Source organism: Pteropus vampyrus, unplaced genomic scaffold (genome assembly GCF_000151845.1).
Source record: "Pteropus vampyrus isolate Shadow unplaced genomic scaffold, Pvam_2.0 Scaffold133, whole genome shotgun sequence".
Classification (NCBI taxonomy): domain Eukaryota; kingdom Metazoa; phylum Chordata; class Mammalia; order Chiroptera; family Pteropodidae; genus Pteropus; species Pteropus vampyrus.
The window spans coordinates 5182336-5197630 of NW_011888914.1; the positions used below are offsets into that span (position 1 = coordinate 5182336).

General features: G+C 35.5%; 1 protein-coding gene across 5 annotated transcripts in view; it reads left to right on the forward strand.

Annotated features, from left to right (window-relative positions):
* Nucleotides 1–10338: 10338 nt before the first annotated feature.
* CGA (glycoprotein hormones, alpha polypeptide) overlaps nt 10339–15295 on the forward strand; it is an 11327-nt gene continuing 6370 nt past the window's right edge. Inside the window, exon 1 of one of the 5 annotated variants that reach the window (XM_011367387.2) lies at nt 10339–10416. Coding sequence is in view for 1 of the 5 variants with exons in the window: in XM_023534833.1 (XP_023390601.1) it covers nt 14349–14362 (14 nt within the window). In the remaining 4 variants the exon portion in view is untranslated. Of the gene's footprint in view, nt 10417–10561; nt 10649–13719; nt 13834–14346; nt 14363–14890; nt 14970–15295 lie in introns of those variants that run through there. The other 4 variants (XM_023534836.1, XM_023534834.1, XM_023534833.1 and 1 more) reach the window with 4 other exon arrangements.

Here is a 15295-nt window from a genome sequence, read left to right on the forward strand (position 1 = left end):
TAAGCCACCGAGAATTCAGGATAATTTTTTTTATCATAGTATAGCTCAGTGTATCTCAACTAATACATTTTTGTAATAGGTTTCTCCACAAGCTAACAGGAGAGTTTAATGTTAATAGGGAAATAGTTTTCTCTGAAGAATGCTTCCTTTTCATGACAAACACTGGTTTGAGAAAGCCGACATTAGTTTAAAAAACATGAAACTGGAATGCCCATTAGATAGAAGATGGAATAAATTTGTAGGTTAAAGAATTGTCCTTTGAAAAAATGAGATTAAAGTATGGCTGGGATCTAAACTGACAGGTTTATGACAGGTTTATATCTGTAGAGTTAATGAAGTTAAACAAAATAACAGTGATTCAAAAAATTACTTACGGCTTAATTCTAGAGTCAGAAAATCTTGTACTATTCTTTTAAGTTGAAATTTTAAAGTCAATATACAACAGATGAAAACAATACTGACATGCAGTCAGAGAGCATCCTGGGATGTGGAAAGTTAGGGTTTGGGTTTAAATGTTGGCTCTATTGCTTCCTAGTTTTCTAAGTGCCTTTTTACTCACTTCTAAAATGGAGATAAACATTCCTATGTTTCAGGGTTATTATGAGAAATAATTATGCTAATATAATGTATATCAATTGGCTTAGTCTGGGTTTTGGTGCTCAGAAATCACTTATAACCGTAATGATAAGATGACAGTTTCATCAACCAAGATATGAGATTCCACAATGTAACCCAAAAATTCATACCTTAAATCGTTTGGCTGCCCTCATGATGTGATCTGATCTGATAGTTAAATTCAGATCCTGTTATAATACAAAATGTGTGTGGGGGGAGGGAAGAAGGGAAGGAGAGAAGGAAGGAGAGAGAGAGAGTTCTTTTTAAAAAAGAGAATTAAGGAGATTAAGCCATTTGTTGGGAATAAGAAATCAATAGCATCTTCTAATTTGTTTCAGATGTCTTATTATTAATTGCGGCCTTTCTGACTCCTGAAATTTTTATCAAAATGTTTGCTGGGAGAGTCAGTTGCTGAGAGAGAGCAACAATCCATTAATAGGAGATGAGAAGTGGCCTCGCCTTTGAAGAAGCAGTGCTGAATTTTATGTCATTGTATAGCAAGAAGCCACCCACAAAATCAGAATGTTTTCCATGGCCTTAACTTTTATCATCCAGTCCCAAGCATAAATGGCTTTTAAATAAACTGTACAAAGAAATGAAAAAAGGGGAGAAAAATCACTGTATCCTAGACTAAATATTCAATTTTGCAAGGGAGGAAATAAACACATCATTTGTAACTACATCCAAGGCATAAATACAGCCAAAGCTTTTTCTAGATTTATCTTACTTGCTACCTTTCAGCACACCCAGATTATGTGCTTAAATACATTTAGAGAAAAAAGTTTTCCTTTTAGATAAATATATCACTATCTTAAAGACTGTCTCACTGCAAAGTTTAAGATAGGGCTCTACGGGACATCACCACCAATTCTTCGTGGGGCCATTTAGAATGAATAAAAAAGATAGAAGAGCATAAAAGAGAAACTATAAGTCCAAAATTCGGATTGGCAGTTTATTAGGAGCAGTACATCCTCACGTCTGTGATGAGTCCTGTGGCATGGGCATGGACAATATTGTGGACACACCCTTCAGGATGCTTTACTTAAGAGTGTGCAGGCCAGGGATGGTTACCAGAAAGGTGATGATGCTTGGGCTGAATCTTAGAGAATAATAAGAGTTTTTGGACCGTCAAGGGAAAAGATATTCCAGGTAGTCACATACACGTGAAAGAACATGGTAGATTTAGTGCACCGTGAGCAATGGGATATTATAAGAACAAAAAGTTTGTATAGAAGAGTGATGAGAAATGAGGTTAGGGAGCTTGACAAGGGCAAAACTGAAAAGATCTCAAAGGTCATGCTATGGAGTTAAGATTCTATTTTTAAAAGCAATTGCGCAGTGTCTGGTATAGGATATTGACCATCACACGGCTGATAGTTCTGACACAGAGACTGCTCATAATTGATGCAGAAATCAAAAGACACGGTCACAGAATTGATGTATGGCACTGGGACTGGTAACTGACATATTTGCTTTGGGAGAGAAAATCAATGTTAAGGATCTAGATTTTCTGCATTTTTAAAATCCAAAGATTCAAGATATGAATATGACTGGGCAGCGATATATGAAGGGGATGATGAGTAAAATTGGAAAGCTTGGGATCAGTGTACACCTAACACTACAGGGCCCCTCTAATTACTAATAGCAAGGATCTTACCTGAGGACTGGTGATGAACTTCTTGGGGGTTCTGAAAACATCTTAACATTTTAGGCAAAATTTTGAGCATATGTGCATCATATTTTCCTAGTCATAGGGGTTATGGATTTTTATCAGATCCAAAAAAGCCCTTGGCTCCAAAAAGTTTAACATTTGCTGGTTTCTAGCATAGGCAACTAAAACAAAAAGACATGAAGCAACATTGTTTAGATATTGCATTGTATGTTATAGTAAAAAAAAATTCTTTTGGATGGAGTGTAGAGTTAGCAGGTAAGCCATCATTCAATGATCTAATAACACCCCTAACCTAGAGACTTAGCATAACAACAATTCATTTCTTGCTCACCTTGAAGGTCAATGCAGTCAGTGGTGGGTGGTGGGGAAGAGTGAGGCTGTGCATCACAGTGTGTGGGAGGGTCTTCTGTATACAGTCCTTTAAAGATCAGGCTCTTTCCATGCTGTGGCTCTGCCATCTTCAACATGTCACCTTAGAGATATCCTGGCATCATCAAAGTAGAATTAAGGGAAGAGAGAAAGCACATGGGGAAAGCACATCCCTCTTAACTGCCTTGATGGGACAGTGGCACATCTCTCTCACATTTTATTCACAAGAACTGATGACATGGTTCCATTTCTAAGTGCAAGAGGGTTGGGAAATATCTGGGTACGCAGGAAGAGAAAATGTATTTGGTGAATGTCTAGCTTATCTCTGCCATGGGGAATCTTAAAAACTGGATTCTTATCTGCTGGTCATGGTTTTAGTCTAGTTTTAAGTTAAAAAGATGGAATAAACTAGATATTTTTCTCAAAGACCTTCTTATGGTTGTATAAGGGGTTTCAAAAAATGTTTTACAGCAAAAGCACAATCACAAGAATTCTCTGATTCATCAACATCCTCAGAGGATGAACATCCACCCAATGACTCAGATGGAATGTAGTAAGATAAGGGTCTAAGGCTTCTATATGAAGGAAAAATTTCTCCCAATTCTTTTTTTCTACACTGAAGATAGCTAATACTCTTTCTAGTATATTTTATTGTCAAAAAAGATTCACTTTCTGCGTTCATTCTGATAAACTTCTTTCTAAAGCATTAGTCCAGGAGCTCCTTCATTTAAACTACAGAACAAGTCAACTCCAGAGGGAAACACAAAGATAAAGTAATGTAGATCCTCTAAGAATTGGAGCATATTAAAATGCTTTACTTTGAATGTCATATTCAAGCAACTACTTTAATTATATAGAATTTTGCTAATTAAACAGCCAATTTAAAATTTAACTGGATTTTGAGTTACATTTAATTTTAATTGTTTCTGTTCTCTAAAAATATACATCAGAGCTTTTTAATTTTAATTCCACATTTTATGCAGCAGTTAACTCTCCCACACAGTCAGCTCCAACAGTTGCAAAAGCAGAAATAACTGCTTGCTGATGGTATAGTTTCCTAGTTTTAAGCTTTAAAAAAATTCTTCTGTTGAACTGTTTAGATTAAATTCTGCTCTTTATTATATCTTATGAGACTCACAAAAATCAAGCAGACAGTGTGGTCTGTATGAATGTCATCAAGGTCAAATTCTGACTTTACAGTCTTTTTCTGATTTTAAATAGTTTCTTCATTAAAAAGCAGTCCTGTCTCTTTCTCTTGATTGCTAAGTCAATATTCTGGCTGTCTTTATTTGTTCATTTAAAAAATGTATAGTATTAAAAACCTTCTACTTAGTTCTGTGACCTTAGGCAAATCACTGTGCATTCAAGAGCCTCAGCTTTTTTATTTTTGAAATAGAAATAGTCTTATAGTTTTGTTGAGAAGACTTCAAGCCCGATGATAGATAGAAAGGTGCTTTGAAATAGGATCTGTGCAGGATCATGGAGGAAGAGGAGGATTTAAGTATGTGGAGAGGAAAGCGGAGGGCACCTCAGACAGAACTGTGAAATGTGTCCTGATGAAAACGCACAGAGATGGGAATGAATAACTCTAGCTGGCTGACTCTGAAGCAGGTTGTTGTTCTGGGCGTATTGAGAAATAAACTTAAAATGTAGGTTAGGATCTAGTGGAGAGGGAGGTCTTTTAATTGACAAGGACCTTGGATCAATTTTGGATTAGAAAGTGGTGGGATTAAGTTGGTATTTTCAGACTTGTCTGGCAAGAAGGGAGAGAAAGCAGATGCACTAAGACCAGTTAGAGGGCAGATATGCCAATCCTGGTGAGAAGAGATAAAAGCCTGAACTATATGAGTGCAGTGGGATAAGGAAGAATGGTATGTGAGAGGAATGGAAAACCATTCCTGTCATCATTATACCACTGCTGCCACCACCCAAACCACAAAAAACATGGTATTGGTATTACAAGAGAGTTGCATGGACTTGATAGCGATCAAGAATGACTCTAGCTTTAGAGTTTCAGTGACTAGGAAAATAATATTCTACTCTTTTGGTAATTTTCAAGTTTACATAAATTTTTGTATTCACTCTTTCTCTCTTTTTCCTTTCTTCTTTTATTTCCCCCCTGGACTCCAGCTTAAATGTTTTATAGAGTGACCCAAGTTAAAACAACTCCCGTGGAATCTGATAGGCATAGAGATAAATGAAACCACTACTACTGCCTATTTCCATTTGGCCCCCACATCCCAGAGCACATTTATCCTGGAGATGTGAGTGTGCAAAATGTATGGATGTGGAGCAGGTCTGGTGGGCAGCGGCTGATTCATACTGTTTCATAAATGCTGGCACCTTTGTGAGCAGCAGAGTCTCCCTCTGTCTGAACAATGACTGGCACTTGAACAGTCCAAATGGGGCTTAGGCGGCATTTAGATGCTGAGATTAGATAGAATCCTTCCACCTTTCAACTCAGATTGAGCTGCGGGTAGGGGTGGTTCGGTATGTGGGGAGGTGTCAGGGTAATGTTTCTGACAACATCTTCCCCTTGCCCTTAAACATATTTTTCATTGAATAGCAGCCAAGATTTTAGGCCAGGACAATTGGCACTGCTGGCTCCTCTTTGTAGAAACTCGGAGATTTCTGTTACTTACACTAAAAGCATCATCCAAAGGAAGTCTCCTTTACTTAATAAAAGTGGCTCTGATTTCCTCTCACCAAATTCTTTACTGCCTCTAAAGCTGAACATAACCATTTAAACAGATGAGGGAAAATACAGTTTTCTGAATGGAGCACTCTTACCTCTCATGGCAAAATAGCCACACCCTTTAGACTATAGACGCTTTAGGCAAACTTATATGACAGCTAATATCTCCTAAGACTCTTTTTGCAAAATTGGGGTAGAAAGTTCTTTTGGGCTTCATCTACCCACCCTGTCCATACTGCACTATAAATGTAACTGAATCACTCTATCAATACAAATGCTTCTTTTTTGGTTCTTGCACAAAACCCATTTCTCCTGTGAAGCCTTTCATTGATAGCCTATTACTAAAAGCTTTCTGAAATGGAAGTGGAAGGAGATACATGCAAAGCAAAAAGAAATGGAAAAATGTTAAACAAATTATTTTTCACTTGTGAGATTTTCCTCCCTTTCTTTGCAGCATTATTTGCCTAGTCTATTGACGTTTCAGATGAGGAAAATTTCACATAATTGTTACAGCAACTTCTCTCTTTCTCTGAGGGTTCAAGTGACAGAGGTTGTGAGCCTGAGAAATAGGATACTTGCATTATTGATTAGGCCATACTGTTTTGACTGAAATAGTAGTGAATATTCTTGGCTGATTTGCATGTGTCAAGTCGGCCTGGTTCTTGTTCATCAATTCTGGAGAGATTTTGTTGCTGCAGCTGTTAGACATCACGTCTCAGTATGTTCTTTCAGACTGCCAGTTACCTTACCTGCTGCTGTTGATTACAAACCTTATTGCAACCAAGAAACTGTCTACTGCTTGTTTTTGTGTCTGTAACCATGGATAGTTTTTGGGTGTTTTGGGCTATGTTTATTGTAGATTTCCATTGTTGGAAGTTTTAGCTGTTTGTGTGGAGTGAAGGCTCACATAGCTGAACAAATGAGTTTACCGTTTTCAATTTAGTTGTGCTACAGGGGCAGTCAAAGATGAAAACAAACCATATTGCTCCTTAACTACATTTCTGGCTTACTAAACAATGCTGTACGGTCATGCTTCTCAAGCTTTGGTATATAAAAATGCAAATTTCTCAGCTTAGCTGACAGATTTTGACCCAGTAGGTCCCAGATGGGACCCACGAATCTGTATTTTAAACAAACAGCCTGGTAATTGTGATTTAGATGACACATGGGCATACTGCAAGAAATAGCTACACAGCATTTAAGAATTGTGTTGAGGCTAGGAAATAAGAGCTCTGTCTTAGCCTCATGACAAGTCAAAGATAATGTTGAGGGAAAATCCCAATACTTCTAATTTATAGCAACCAGATTGTAGCAACTTAAAGATATGATTTATGTCTAATTTCTCTTCGGTAATGCGCTTTGGTTGATATACTTGGTAGATAGGCACTAAATAATTAAATCTAATACTTAATGATCTTCGCAAATATAAAACAGTTATTATCAGTCATCAAACATTTTTATTAACCTGAATTAAAATAGAGAACCTAAAACTAGACCCCGAAATATTTGGGAATTTAGTAGCCTTTGAAATTAGTCAAAAAAAAAAAAAAAAGGGTTGAGTATTCCCTCTATGGTGTATATGGTGTTATATAACAAATGGCTTGCCATTTAGATTTGAAAAGAACTTGGATTCCTACTTCACTCTTCACTCCCAAATAAATTACACATGAATTAAAGATCTAAACTGGAAATAAATAAGCTGTTTATACTCTAGAATAAAATATGAATACTTTTTTTCTAATATTTTGGCATTGCATAAATCTGACAAAACTAAAAGTTAAAAATAGACATATTTGACTATATGGAAACTGTTGTATGATAAAAATATCATAAAAGAATAAAACATCAAGCTTAAAATTAAAGATAAAATTAACAATGTGAGAAAAATTTTTGAACAGTTATTTCCCAGAAAAATAACCCATAAATGACCTATAATTAATGAAATGATATTCAACCCTGATCAAAATGAATAAATGCAAATGAAAATAAGATACTATTTTTTATCTATTTCACAAAAATTAACATAATTTATGGCATTGGCTTGGAGGAATGAAGAGCACTTAAGCAGTCTCTATACAAGTTTAAAAGCTATTCTTTGATCCAGCAATTCCAATTCTAAAAATGTATCCTGGAACTATAATTGTACATAAAACCAGAACAAGGATGATAATTATAGTATTGTTTATAATAGTCAAAAAACTGAAATTAATGTATATGATCATTAGTAGAGGACTGGTTAAATAATTAATAATCCATAATACTTTGTACTATTAAAAGTCTGGTTGTATCTGTCTGCATATTTGGATATAGAAACAACCACCAATATACATTGTCAGGTTTAAAAAGAAGAAAGAAGACAGGGCATTAATGTGTATATTATGTTTCTATTTGTTTACAGCGAAACTCCAGGAAATGTGTATATACATAGAAAATTGCTGGAAACATTAAGAAATTGTTAAAAATGGATACTTTTATGAATTGGAGTAAAGATTTTGGAGTAGGAGGAAGACTTATTTTTCATTGTATATACTCTTATATTGCTTGAAAATTTTAAATCATGTAATGTATTATTGAAATTACTGAAGAAAAGCTACTTGAAAAAGCACAGATTTTACATACCTCAGCTGTTTTTCTGATTGCAGCATAATGTTTGTGATAATCATACTTTGCTATTAGAAGGATCAAATTATGTTTAATAAAACAAATTAAGTAAGCATATGAAACATTTACAAAGGTGGTTATTCTTTTAAAATTCAGTCTGTAAATGACAAACCTTCATTAGGAAAAATTCATGCTGTTAGTACAGCCTGTATTTACTTCAGTGTGTCATTCTGCTATGCGAAGATCAACATCGTAACAGTTACTATTTCTCCTGTTATCCCAGTGTGTCTTCATGTAGTCTGCCTTCTTGGTAACAGGCACACAAATTTTAGCATCTGAGAGGTAACTGTAAATGAATGAGGAGTGGTTTGGATTTTTCACTCACCAGCTCTACCAGTTATTCAAGATGGGGGAAAATAGAGCTGTTAGGAATGGGATAAAACTGTCAAAAATACATGAAAGCAGCTATGTAAAATATTGAGACAAAAACATTTTTTGATAACAGTACTTGACCCAGTTATAACTAAAAATTATATTTCTCCAATTAACTAAAAATTAAGTTCTCAATTATAATTAAAAGTAATATATGCCATTTTAGAAAGTATAGAGAAGTATAATTTATATTATGTCAACAGAAAGAAATTTCTGTAAACTATGAGCACAAATGCAGCGTTTCCTCCAATTTTTGTATGCTGTTTATCATTTTAAGGAGAATTTGGATAGTAGTGGGGATTTATGTATAATTTACTTACATATACACAAGATATGTGCAGAAACATATATAAGAAACTAGAAACATCACCCCTGACATAGAGAAATTGGGTGTCTGGGGAGAGGGAGAGGTCAAATGTAGAAGGAAATGTTTTGACAACTCTTTTGTATAATTTATTTGTTTTGCCACATCATGTTTTTTTAATACAAAAAAAAAGGAAACACTGTAAACTTTAAAAATGCTATAAAAATGTTCATAAGAATTCCCTGATATTCCTAATTCTTATATAGAAACATAAGAAATAAAAATAAAGCCTATTACTAAATCATAAACCAAATGAAAATAATTTAATAATAGCACACAAGAAATGTCATTTCTACCTAATTATCCAGATAGAAAAGAAAAAAAAGATTGAAAGAAACATAAATGGGGAGGAGAAAATAGAATAAAAGAGAGTGAAATGCCTTAAAGGAAGGGAGAGAAGGAAAAGGAATTTTTTCCTAAGACTTGAAAGATGTCCTTCCCTTGAAACTATGAGGGCTCCAGATTTCCAAGATACGTCTGTTACTTTAAAATATACGGCCAATCTTTTGAGATTTAAATGATAGAAATTCATGAATAATGGTGACATCAATTGTCACCAGGAAATGGTGAATGGGTAAAGTAGATAATGGGAGAAACCATCAGAAGGAGGTAATGGAAATCTGAAAAGGTGTAAGAACTGAAACAAATCAGTTTATCACAGATAATAAATCACAGAACAATTTTGCTTTCTTTGGTCAGTTTCTTTTTGTCAAATAGTTGATTTTGTACCACAAGAATCTTCTAAGCTCTCCTTTGGGGAAATTGTTAGTAGTTTGTATCTAAGCCAGTCCCCACAGAAATGGCATTGAGCAGAGTAAGTGGAGACAGGAACCTTTTTAGAATCATCATCTGTGTGTGAATAAAAGCAGCCATAGCTGTAGCCTCGGGAGCTGGGTAGGTTTTAGAGACGCTGTACCGGGAATCTTGGAGTTAAATGTCCCACAGTTGGCAAGCCACAACACGTGTATTTTCTGTTTAAGAAGAAATTGAGCTTTATGAAAGTGAAATGAGAGGGAAAAAAAGGCACAAGTATTGAGATCCAATCAGTCTTTCAGAGAACTGCCTCTTACCTTCTCCATACATCCTTATTAAATACATTCAATTTTAGAAAAGTCTTAAATAGGCATGTGTTTCATTATTTGTTTCCTACTGGAATAATGTAAGCCTGGCAATGCTCTATATCTATTACTTGAAATTTACAGCTCTTCTCCCGTTTTAAGTAAACATCAGGTACTTAGCTAATTAAATGTGAAACTTTTAGGATTTTGTTTATAGGAAAGTGTCAACTTTCAGGATGTTGTGTGTAAGTCTCGATAAAATTACGTAGAAAATGACAGTGTACTCTTGTTTCATAGGCTGACCTTGCGGTCACCGCTGCCTGAAATTGGCTCAAAACAAAAAATGATCTAAGGGTTGAAAGAAGATAAGATCAAATTGATGTCATGGTAATTACACAAAGTACCATTCAATCGTTGGATGGAATTTACTGTTGATCCCTAGGCTTAGATGCAGGTGGGAATGTGCAGTATTTTATTACTTTGCTGGTATAAAAGCAGATGAGGACTTTATTAACTGTAGTCACTGAGAAATCGCAAGACGAAACTAAAATCTCCCTTCTGATCCACAGTCAACTGACCTGAACACATCCTGCAAAAAGTCCAGAGGAAGGTAATAGAGAATAAAAGAAATTTGGGGATTTTAATTAAGCGAGGGGTAAAATATTTGAGAATATAGGGGAGCTGTGCATAAACCTTAGTAAGAAGAGGGACAGGCATTTACACATTCTCTTTTCAGCACTCGTCATTGCACTGGAAGGAAGTCTGTAAAATTGTGGTCTGTGATCACAGGCTAAGATGTTATCTAACAGAAGCCAGAAACCAAATGTCTCCTGCTGAGATGTGTGAGTGCCTGTCATTATCCTGATTTTCCTTAAGAAATATTGGATGTCATTTGAAAGGCATTCTTTTGAGTGACTTTCAGGGGTCAGGGAGAGGGTGAGTAGATATTATGTAAGACGCTGATATTGTTTTATCATCAGTTTTTAAATGATGCATCACTAACTGTATCTTCAAGTTGCCCACTGATAAAGCAGCTTACCTGTTCAGCTAATGACCATAGCTCCTGACATCTTTTCAATAGTTGTTTTTGTGTAAACTTGAACAGTAACACTGACATCTCTTAAACATTGTTTCCATTTTCTTCTTTCATAAAATGCTACAAAAATAAGAATCATTAGTATTTTTCCAACTATTGCTGATGACTTTCCCATTCTAAATGACTTGCCCAAGTCTAACTGGTTTGTTCCAGTGAGAGTTTCAGGAAACTTTGCTAAATATAATTAGTTATATTTGCAACACTGCTAGTTGAAATGGAAGCTGGTTGAAAAATTCACACTGAATAAGAAAAGTGCTCTTTTGTCTTTCTTCATTAGTGTTGAGAAACAGGATTTAATTATGGGCTGATACAATGTGGGTCCTTTGGAATACAGAAGCTCTATTTCATCTTCATAACAACTTTTGTTTTCTAAGCTCCATAGTCCTCTTCCTGCTCAAAAGTAAGGTATTTTACATTAGAACGGAGGACTTTTTTTTAAAGTTTCTGTAGATATCTTTTAAATATTTACTTGACAACACCAATTCAATTATTCAAAATATGTGTCACCCAAATTGCATTATAATACTTTGCTAAAGTCTTGAATTATTAAAAAATAGAACAATCACCATTTATGAAGTTTATGTGTTTTCAACTTTAACTTTGGTTTTGATTTAATTTTTTTCAGTAATATAGACTTGTTAAAATTTTGAGTCATATTTCTTACCATTTCCTGCTGAAAAGGGCAGCAAGTGAACAATGTTAGAAAAGCAATCGATTATGTTTCAGAACGGATTCTCAGTTTCATTGTACATTTCTTTGTAATGTGGGACTCAAATTTGCATAAAAACTCAAAGTGAGAGCTGGGAAATAGAAATAGTAAAACCAGAAGGTAACGGGCATTTTGTTCAAAGCAGATCAAGATAATCTGCTTTCACAAAGAGAAAATGACCCATTGCACCAAACCCCCATTTTTATAGATTGTGAACTCTAGAGTAGTTTGCTATCAGTTTATGATCCTTGCAAATTCTGGTTTTGGTGTGTAACATTTCAGCATTACTCACTGTAATGTTGCAAAAAGTAATCTAGCAATCTTTGGTTCATCATTCTCAGAGATAACATTATAGAAATGCTCTAGCATTCTTAATCCACTGGGAGGGAATGGGGTGAAGAAAGTGGGGGGGGCTTAGGTTAGACTGAGAGTAGAATCAAGGGCAATGTTAGGAAATGTTAGGAATCGAATTAAAAAAGACAATAGTAACATCACTATCCATGTGTGAATCAATGTCCTAAAGAAGGAAATGGATTAACTGTGTTCTTTGAAGTTATAGGGGTAGCATAGGTAAAAGGACATAATCTTAGGATCAGATTACTTTCTAGTGCCTTTGGTAAATCATCTTACTTCTCTGAAGTGTAGTTTTCTAGTCTATGAAATAGGTGCCATAATAGTGCTTTCCTCATAAGAGTATAAAGAGACCCAAACAAGGAAATATATGTGAAAGACAATTCTTTCCCCCTTTTTCCCCTCTCTCTACTAATCAGGCCCTAGTTCTCATAAATTGATCAGTTATGAAATGCCTCTTTATCCAAACAAAATGGCTCTCTTAAGGCTGTTTTGAATATGTGAAGTCAGATAGATATAAAAAGTTATATGGGCAAGTTATATTTAAACTGGCATATAATGTTGCTCTAAAAAAAAAGATATCGACACCTTATGTAGGGATATTCCATCTGAAAAAAAATTATTTAAGAAGTTCATTGTTAAATGTAAAGATTTGAAGGCAGCATAATGAAGTGTGGTTCAGACCTTGAAGTCTGGAATTGTAAAGACACATTCTAAAATCTTGACTCCACCAGTGATAAAATTTGTGACTTTGTATAGATTACTTCACCTCTAGAATTTCTTTACCTGCCAAAAATGAGAATAATATCTCATAGGGTTGTTATGAATTTTAAATATATTTGTGTGTTCAAGGTACCCAAAACAATATCTAGCACACTCAAATACTCCATTAACAATAAGTGTTATTTTTAAAGTATATTATATGTGTGTTACATGCTGTTAAGCCAGCTCTGACTCCTGGCGCCCCTATGAATGAGTGACGTCCACCATGTCCTGTCCTCAACAGTCCTGCTCAGCTCCTGTAGACTCATGCCTATGGCTTCTTTCATGGGGTCAATTCATCTCATACTTGGTCTTCCTTTTTTCCTGTTGCCTTCTATTTTCCCAGCATTGTTGTCTTTTTCAAAGAACCTGCCTTCTCATGATGTGCCTGAAGTAGAATAGCTTCAGTTTTGTCATTTTTACCTCCAGGGGTGTTTCAGGCTTAATTTGCTGTAGGACCCACTTGTTTGTCTTCGTGGCAGTCCAAGATACCCGTAGAACTCTCCTCCGACATCATATTTCAAATAAATCATTTTTTTTCTCTATCGGCCTTCTTCACTAACCAGCTTTCACATCCAATTTGGACCTTAAATTTTGCACTTAATGACATTGAACTTTTGTCAAATTATCCAAAACTCATCTTTTTATAAGATAGAGAAAACATTAATTATCTATATCAAAGAATGGGTGAGGGGTTTTGAGACAGATTGTGGGAGTGTTAACCAGGCTGTCCTGGTCCATTCCCCCAATCTCTCAGGCACCGCTCGTTACCTTTGGAGAAGACTATTGATGAATGTGTTAATGGGTCTCGAGGTCATTCCAGTGCCTAGGAGCAATGTTGGAATGTCTACTTGGAAGAACTGAGAACATGGGGGATTATTGCAGTTGGTGGCTGGAATGTGGGATCACAAAGACACTCATTGCTAAAACAAAAACAAAAACAAAAAACCTCTACTTACTGCAACTAGAGCACATGAGGAAAGAATCTAGTAGTCATGGCCCAAACTAGTAGCCATGGCCACTCGAAGCTGTGTTTTCTCACCAATGACCACAGACTCTTGGAATTTGTCCACCCAGAGACAGAGGTGGTCACTTGGTGGGAGATGAAGGTGAGCCTGCCCAGGGGCCTGCTCTGTGGGAAGTGGCGGAATATAGGATATCAGACATTCTAATTTCCCTTTGACTTTCCATCTTCCAATCTTTCATCAAGGCTGAACTGTTGCTGTCTTCTTTGGACAAGGAAAGATGCTAAATTCTACAGGCCTATTTTCTGTTTAACAATTACTGAATAACTATCTTATGCCAGGCAACGTGCTGGGAATTAAAGGCTTTGCTTTCAAGGTTGTCTTTCATTAATTCTCTGAAGGCAGCCTCCTTTTCCTCTCCTTGGTAGTTAGCTGGATTAGATGGGCTAATGAGGTGAAGTCTTAGGTGAACCCTCTAGAAGTCAGTTAGCTTTAATCTGTTCTGATAACAAAGAATTATGTCTCTAATCCTAGCCAGTCATCTCAAAAATGTGCTATGAGTCAGTTGGACTTCCTGGTGTGGAGAGTATGGATGAGTCACACCATCTATCACACCATTAGAAAAACCGAAAACCTCACTCTCTGACAGTGGGGGAGCAATGGCAGCATCTTTGTAAGTGAAGGGCAGGATGCCACATTGTACCAAATATGTTTAATCTTCTTGGAACAACCTTTTATACATACGTATGTGTAGATATATGTGTACATATATGTACATATATGCACATACACATATGTACACATATATCTACACATACGTATGTATACATGCATGGTACATGTATAGACACCCAATTTAAACCCTGAATCTCATATATATACATAAATATGTGTGTATGTACATGTGTATGTGTATGTACACATATATGTACACATACGTATGTATACATGCATGTGTACATGTACATATGTGTACCATATATACATACACATCTAATTATTTATATGACATATATAGAAAACATTCCATTTTCCTTTAAGTGTTGCAATAATAGGATGGGTAGGAAGGGATTATAGAGTTCTCAATCCCAGAATGTTACTTTGTAAGGATTTTTTTCTGTGATAAAAACAGCACAAGATCTGCAAAGAGAAGCCCCTTGTTGTTCACTGCGCCTAAGTTTCGCTGCTATGTCAGGTTGTACTTCTCAGAAGTGGCCACAAATATCTCTCAGTCTACATCCCCTCTGCAGTATTACCCTGCCACTCCCATATCAAAAGTGGTATGTCTATTTTTGCACTCCATTTGATATATGGGGTGGGTTTGTATGTGTGTGATACTTGGTATGTGAGGAAAAGATAGCATTCTTGAAAGTATAAAATAATATTATTGCCATAATTTGCTATTATTATTATTTAACATGTTTGCATAATATTTATTTTGATTACATATAATTAACGTATTAATGGTTTATAAAATAGGGACTCTACCAGTGTACTATTCTCTCTTTCTATACACATACACATATACATACACACATATTTATGTATATATATGAGATTCAGGGTTTAAATTGGGTGTCTCTTAGTTTATATCAAACTGTACTTG